Below are 8606 nucleotides of genomic sequence, written 5' to 3' on the forward strand. Positions count from 1 at the left end.
CATACCGCCATCTTGGTTTTTTTGTATCACGAAGTTATTATAAACAATGAAACTTGGTTAGTTTGCTTTTTGGATAAACAAAACAATGAATATTAAAATGATACATAAAATAAAACATATTAAAAACATTTATACATCAAAATATACTATTTACTAAAAAAGAGCATATTACAATATATATATATATATAACTAACGTGAAGTCAGGTAAAAATTAAAAAAAAGAAAAAGGAAAAAGGGGCATAGAAATAACGCACGTACTTGCTGAATTAATACTGATTTATTTCCCAACTTAATCTGCTTTATATACATTCTGAGTGTTTGTTTATGAGGGGAGATAGGTTAGGGCTGAATACTATGCCTGGTCATCCTATAACTCCTCCCTACCAGTTTATGAACAATCCTCATAAACTCTAAAAATGATTTTAGAGCATAAACTTTTCGAACACACATCTGAAAGAAAAAAGAGAGAGAAAAACAAAACAAAATCGACTACGCAAGAACAGAACACAAAATATACACTTCACTTTGAGAGAAGCAAAAACATTTGGTACTCTCTTATGCTATATACATTTTTAACTATTGTTGCACACACAAACTGAAATACACAATCTAAAACTATATACAAATAAAGCAAAACAAACTTTACCTGTGTGATGAGATGAGGACACGCCAGCCTTCTACAGTGTTCCCGATGTTGGGAACTTCAGTTGTTCTATGTGGACTGTCCTTCTCTTTTTTGGCTCATTGACACACTCTATCGTAACCACATTGTGCTCTCTAATTACAATCACCCGGAATGGACCCTCGTATCTCTGTAGCTCCTTGCTTCAGTTTGTTCCTACCTGGCGATATACTATTGTCCCGATTTTTACTTCGCCACTAATATCTCTGACATTTGAATTGTGGCACGCTACGTGTTTTGTCTTTTCTCGCATAATTCTCTCTTTTACCTTACCCCATCGCTTACGTAATGCCATAACGTTATTTATAACTTCACTGTCGCCCGCAGCCGTAGCTCAATAATCCCGTCGACACCCCCTAAGCCCAAAAAGGATTTCGAAGGGAGAAAACCCAGTTACGGTATGAAGTAGCTTCATCGGGTTCCAATCACTTTTCGAGCTGGTAGACCCGTAGATGGTCGCCTAAGGTGCTGTGAAGTCTCTCGATGCCTCCCCTAATCTTTGGATGTCCCGGTGTATTCAGATGCCACTCCACATCCAGATTTTTCATTTCATCCCAAATCAGACTGTTGTCAAATTCTCTCCCCCCATCTAACGAAATATGGCCCGGAACGCCATAAAATTGGAACCACATTTTTAAGGTTCCTAGCACTGTGTCCGCTTATTTAGCCCTGACTAAGTGCACCATAGCTACCTTACTGAAGAGATCCATGGCGGTTATCCATTTGTGATCCTTCTAGGTGAAGGTATCCATTTGGAGATCGACGAGCGGAGTGTCAGCTGTGGGAGTCTCATCCTGCATTGCTCTTGGTGGCTGTCTGTCATATTTCGTGCTAAGGCATACATCACAGTTTCCTATGACCTCCTGGATCGTTTTCTTCATGGCTCACCAAAAGTATCGACGCTTTAGGGCCTGCAGCGTCTCATTCACTCCGCGATGATTTGTCTTCCCCTGATGGTAAGCCAACGTCATCTCCTTTTGTCCTGACACATTGATTCATCCAAGCTACGTAAAAATTCATCCATCAGGCGCTGGAAAGTGATAGGGGCGTTCTTCAACCCAAACGGCATACGAATGAATTCATAATGTCCCCTTTCAAAGGTGAATGTCATTTACTGTTGGTCTCTTGAGTGCATTGCTATTTGATGGTATACCGCTTTAAGAGCAAGTGTGCTAAATATGACCCCCCTCCCTAGTCAATCCAGTATATCTTCCAGTCTTGGTATCGGGTATTTTTCGTCCATGTTATTATCGTTTAATTTCCTATAGTCGATAATGACCCGATATTTCTCCGTGGATTCCCCTGGTGGACTCTTTTTCTGCATCACCCATAAAGGACTATTGTACGGCTTGCTATCCACTATTATACCTTGCGCTTTTAGACTTTCCAGCTCTTCTCGGATGTGTCATCTGAGTACCTGTGGATATCTTCGCTCCTTCACGTATGTGACTATGTCCCTTTTTAACTGGATCTCATGCACGGTTGTCCCTGTCTTGCCTGATGTATCCCCCTCCTTAAAAAATATATCCGCGTATTTACTCATTACTTGATGTCTCTAATTTCCCATCTTATTAACCACCCCTACTCTCGCATTCATTCCCCTCAACAACCGTTTCCAGGTTAATTCTGTTTTTCCGATCCTAATACCCCAACGGTTTTCCACATTCCTTAAGCGAGCACCTACCTTCGATAGTAAATCGCATTCGACAATAATTTGGTATTCCCGTGGCATGTTTCCCACTACATGAGCCACTATATTCTTTCCACCAGCCCCCATGCTCCTAAGTCCATTTCGACTTCCCCTTCTACACTACAGGGTCCACCCAGAGTCATTAACTGACAATGACATACCTGTACTTTATGTGTCTGGTGTGTCCTCTCTCTGCCACTCAGCTTCCTCAACACATCCGGGCATACAATGGTGTTGGAGCTTCCCGTGTTTCACTAAGCACGGCACTCCTCTCACCTTGATGATAGGCAAGCCGCTGCTCTCGTTCCCCACATTGTAACTCACCATCTTGCAGGCGCCGCTCTGTAGGCATTCTTCTCAGATCTCCTCAGTGGACCTTATCCTTCCGCTCACTCTTCTCCATTCCTTCCTTGATCCACTCACTCTCCTCGTTTCTCTATCTTCCACCTCTGTGCCCAAAGCCTTTGACTCTTCTGAGATATCACTGCCTGACTCTTCTGTCCTAAGTGGGCCTCTTCCGCCTTACCTTTTGGAAGTTAATTTCCATAGATTCCCCTGGACGCGCTTCCTTTGTCTGGTACATATAAGGGCAACGCCTCGCTATATGACCCTCCACGCATTCGAAGCATCAGGTTCGGGGACACTGGTCCATCAAATGACCTTTCTTTCCACACCCGTGGCACCTTTGCTCCTCCTTTCTACCATTTGGTTTGGCCTGGATCATCCTTCTGTCGCCCGTGCCTCTTTCTCTCCCGATGTCCTTCTGGTCTCTTCTTCTCCAGGGAGCTGATTCCTTTCTCGGACGGCTGTATGATACCCTATTTCAGCCAGCTTCGTCCACCTCCATCCTTGTATCATCTTCCTGGGCACTAGCGTCCATCATGTCTTGACAATCTACGAAGGTCCGCTCTCGTGGCAGTCCTTCCCTCTTATTGGTTTCCTTCGCTAACTGCACCTTTAGTATGGTGTCCAGGAAACTTGTCTTCCACTGCACCACGTCTGCGCTCTGCGCTCCCTCATCTTTTCGGTCACCAGATTGAACTTTCTTTTAAGAACTTTAAAAGAACTTTCTTTTAACTCTATTTTATTTGATTCAATTTTGTTTCCTACATTTTGTTTTAATTTCTCATTTATTTCTAATTCAGAATTTTCATCCATTTCTAATTCACAATTTCCATTAATTTCTAATTCACAAAATTCATTTATTTCAAATTCGCAATTTTCATTTTTTCATCAATATTTTCATCTAATAATTCCGAGTTATTTATTGTTAAATTAGTTTCAACCACTTCAATTCTTTCATCTACTTTATTTTCTAACCCCATTAATCTTACCCTGTTACCTTCACGCAACTCTGTGTTGATTTCCTCAAATCGATCCTTCACTTTGCTTAAATCACCCTTTATTTCATTCACATCACCCCTCATATTGTTCATATCATCTTTTATCTGATCTTTCATATTGTTCATATCATCTTTCATATTGGTTATAACCATCATTAATTGTTGAAACATGTCTTTACCTAAAACATTATCATTTTTATTCACCTTTGAGTTTGCTCCCACTAATTCACTTTCATGGACACTATTTTCTACCGGTAAGTCATTTCTACCTTTAATGTTTTGGACAACATTATCTTCATCATTTTCATTTAATACTACCACCCTATCATTTAATTTTCCAAGAATCACCTCTTTAGGATCCCTACAATCAGTTGCCTCTACTTTATCCTCCATCATTTAACACTTAAGTTATAACAACAACTAATTCAAACTTAACTCTTTTAAAAGCTGTGTTCTGATTGCCGTGACCTAATTTGTAAAGAATCAGGCCCCACGTTGGGCGCCAAAATGTAATAATTATAAAATATTAAAAATAAAATAAAAAAGAATTTTTATTCTCTTTATAATTTTTTTTCAAATATAAGAGATACTTGGGTTCTAATTAAGAACTTTACTACTTAAATGAATAATATAATTTTATTATACAAAAAGAAAGACTCTTAATCTCAGGGCGTGTTGTTACTAGACAATCAGAATACTAACACTTTTATTATTAACTTAATTAAATTAATATCTCTGTTACAATTTGATTTAAATTTAGTTATAAACAAACTAACCAAGCTCTACGATCTTCTTTTTGTTGATTCCTGGTGTCTTCTTTTTTCTTTTGTTCTGGCGTCCAAAAATGGCTTCCTTCTTGACAGAAATTGATGAGGACCTCTTCATACTGTCCCTTTATAGGGACGTCATACTGGACCTTTCTCTTCTTTGTCCCGACCACAACTGTCCTTTGTCAAAACGAAAACCTTCCTCGAGGTTACATGTAAACATTGATTGTCGTACAACAGTTAGGGATTTTTCTAAATGATTTACTTTCTGAATATTATTCTGTAGCACTATTTCTTGATTTCTATTTTTCCTTTAATTTACTGTATTTTCAATTATGAGGGGATGAGTTAAAATAGTTTTTATGATATTTGAATCTGCTCAACATACCGCCATCTTGGTTTTTTGTATCATGAAGTTATTATCAACAATGAAACTTGGTTAGCTTGCTTTTTGGATAAAACAAACAAATGATACATAAAATAAAACATATTATAAACCCTTTATACATCAAAATATATTATTTACTCAAAAAGAGCATATTACAGTATGTATGTATTTTTTTTCTTTTTGTGGGTCTTGAGGATCAGCTAATAATACAACTTTATTTAGGGGACGTTTTGCTACTTTACTGTTTGGATAGTCATGTCCAGCAATGAAAAAAACGTTTTTTTAGAACAAATACTTTTTTCGACTAATACAGCTACTATGTAACTGCAAGTACATAGTGTAATTTATAATTAATAACTATTACAATTAAAGCATTTCTTATTAAAAACATTATTTACAATTGTCTATTACTACAGTGTGTTCTATATTGTGATCCAACTAACTCCAGGTTTGTGCCAGAACTGAATAGGTTTTTGAAATGGAGGTAGGTTTGCTTTGGTTTTCCAACACAAAACCATTTTTATGGTAGTCCGTCTGCTACTTCTATTTTTTATTGTGTCTGTTTCTATTTAGTTATGTTAATTGTCCCTTACGTATTTATTAGGCTAGAGTAACATGGATTTAAATCAAAACTATAAAAACTATAAAACCGATTTTTTATTGATAGCTCTAATCTTATATTTCTATAGTAATAATCTCTTTTAAATTTTGCTTAAAATTGTTTTTTTCCCAATGTATGATTTTTATATACTATATTCATTAATAAAAATCCATGAAGAAGAAAACCTAGTTACATTCCAAAATTCCCCAACATACGAGCTATCAAAACATCTAGCAGATATATTAAAGCATATTTCCACTAATAAATATAATGTTAAGGACTGGTTTGAATTTAAAAAAAACATCACCAACATTAAAATTTCATAATGGTACAAACTTTTTCATCTGACGCATCATCATTGTTTACTAATATACACATTCCAACAATAAAAACTATCATTCGAAACAAATGGAACAAACTGGATACACACTCAATACTCAGCTATTTATTTAGAAGATTTATTAGATAGTGTAATACCTAAACAACCATTTCATATACCGTTCATATACAAATTTGTTGATATAATAACAATAATAACTAAGAACAATGAAAAAGAAATAGTTTTAAGGGAAGTTAATAAATACACTTCCAGAGTAAATTTTACTATAGAATTTGAAATAGAAAACAAAATACTATTTTTAGATGTACTTTTAATTAAAAAATCGAATGGGTACAAAAACAAAATGCTGGTAAAAACCTATTCACTCTGGAAGATATATACACTATATCAGCCAATGTCCAAAAAGATATAAAATCAACTCAGCTAAAAATTTAATAAACCAGGAACGAAAATTAACATCCCTTAAATACCTAAAAACAGCAGAAAATAAAGTAGTAGCTTTCCCCCTATCAAATGTGTACCCACATAAGCTAGTCTGTCAATTACTAAAGCAACACAAACATTGACACAACCACAATCCCAAGAAACCAACAGCAAAAGATACAACACAATACGTTATATACCAAAACTTTTAGAGGGAATAAAATGAATAAAAAATGATTTACAAAATTTAAATTCATGTAACTCTAACCTAATAAATACATAAGACACAATTAACAACACTGAATAGAAACAGACAAAATAAAAGATAGAAATAACAGACAGACTACCTGCTAGAAAAAAACGGTTAGGTATTGGAATAACCAAAGCAAACCTACCTTCATTTCAAAAACCTATTCAGTTCTGGCACAAACCTGAAGTTGGATCACAATGTATAACAAACTGTAGTAATAGACAATTGTAAATAATGTTTTTATTAAGCAATTTTTTAATTGTAATAGTTATTAATTATATATAACTCTATGTACTTGTAGTTTTATAGTAGTTGTATTAGTTCTAAAAAAACGTTTTTTTTTCATTGCTGGGCATGACTATACAAACAATAAATTTGTGTCCCCTAAATAAAGTTGTATTATTGGCTGATCCTCAAAACCCACAACAGCAAAATATATTCCTGCAAGAGTTGTAAAAAAGTTACCAATATATACATATATTTACTTTTCAGATGGAAGCTACATTAGCATTTTTATTATGCTATTTATTTATTATCATTATTATCTTTTTATTATATTTATTATCATATCCGTAGGGATAAGCAATACTTTGGAAACAGTATTTAATTATCTTACTTTTTTTAATTTTTTCTTTTTTAAGACAACTTTTCAAATATATCACAGGCCACTATTGAACATTTTGAATTGATTAGTTCAAAGATTAAGGACTTCAAACATTTAGAGAAGAAACTTGGGTTCACTGAGGATCAATTTAGTTTTTCTTCAGATGATGTCCAGGTATGATTCACTGCTTATTATTATTAGTAATTATTTCTTTATACATATTAGTTATTTTTTCTTAATATCATCTGTACCAGTTATGATTGGGGTTATTATAAATATTAAAAAGTATAATTTGAAGAACATAAAAACATTACAGGCATCGCCAATTTCTATGAAATTTTCTTTTCAATGAACCCCTATGAAGTGAGCACTGAACTCACTGAGAGTCACAATCTGGTGAAGATGACAGTATTTTGGGAATAAGAAAACCAAGATTTTTAACAATATGAACATAATATTTTCATTTATTTATTATTGGCCCGACAGACGCATGTAGCGGCCCTTGGCCTTCTTAATTGCCTTTACCCAGTCATTCCTGTTGGTTGAGCACCTGATGGTTATTCTGTATTTTCTTAAATTCGCTTTTGCATTATCCATCTATGTTGCCTTTGGTTTTCTCCTTGACCTAATTCCACCTGGCTTCTCATGATCAAGCCTTCCCTCAGTCTTCGCTTCATTCATTCTCAGGACACGTCCTTACCATTTAATGTACTGAATGAACTGGGTGATAGATAGGTGTACATTCAGTAGACTTCCTTGTTTGTTCTTGGTGGGAACCACCTTAGAATTTTTCTTTCAAACTGTCCTTTTTGTTCTGCAGATGCCTTCATAAGGGTCCATGTCTCGTATGTATCAACTGCCCTAATAATAATCTTGTTACATGGTAAATCGCACTTTTCAAACAGTATCTTACTAGCTGTACCTACCTTGGGTCCAAAGTTAATGATAACCATAACAAAAATAAGGAGATAGCAGGTAGAATAATGGTTACCAATAAAGCTTACTCTCTAGTGAGCTTTCTGAAAAGTAGGCTGTCCAGTCATGCAACCAAATTTAGGCTATACAAGACTATAATCATAACATAGTATCAAGTAAATAATAAATTGAACCATTATTTAAATTTAAATTACAAATTATTTCTGAAATTTCTTTATTAGCCTACAATAAACATAATTAAATTTTAAAAATGTAATATGTAACACTAATTAACATTTTGAAAAAGTAAGTTTTGTCCTTTTTGGTTAAGGACTGGTAACTGATTAAGAGAAAAAAAAGAAGGATATATTAAAGTAAACGCTGGGTTCGAGTAAAATGCTCTTGATAAGTCTCTTTCACTCCAGTAAGTTGATGCTTAAAATTCTAAAAAAACTTAAGAGTATTTATAGATTTTTTGTGATAAATCATAATCAATATTGTTATAAGAACTTAGTTTCTTTACTATTAACTAGTGTTAAAGCCCAAAATTTTGATTTCTGTTTAGGTTAATTTTGTTTTGACAACTTTCCAAGTGACTTTT

At 34.7% G+C, this 8606-nt stretch overlaps 1 protein-coding gene across 1 annotated transcript in view; it reads left to right on the plus strand.

The window, feature by feature from the left end:
* Positions 1–8606, plus strand: part of LOC106687624 (frizzled/smoothened-like sans CRD protein A) — a 36260-nt gene that overhangs the window by 14401 nt on the left and 13253 nt on the right. The window contains exon 4 of the mRNA XM_067047805.1: positions 7128–7264. Coding sequence (XP_066903906.1) covers positions 7128–7264 — 137 coding nt within the window. The remainder of the gene's footprint in view (positions 1–7127; positions 7265–8606) is intronic.

Source organism: Halyomorpha halys, unplaced genomic scaffold, assembly GCF_000696795.3.
Source record: "Halyomorpha halys isolate HHAL.00 unplaced genomic scaffold, Hhal_1.1 Scaffold989.1, whole genome shotgun sequence".
Classification (NCBI taxonomy): domain Eukaryota; kingdom Metazoa; phylum Arthropoda; class Insecta; order Hemiptera; family Pentatomidae; genus Halyomorpha; species Halyomorpha halys.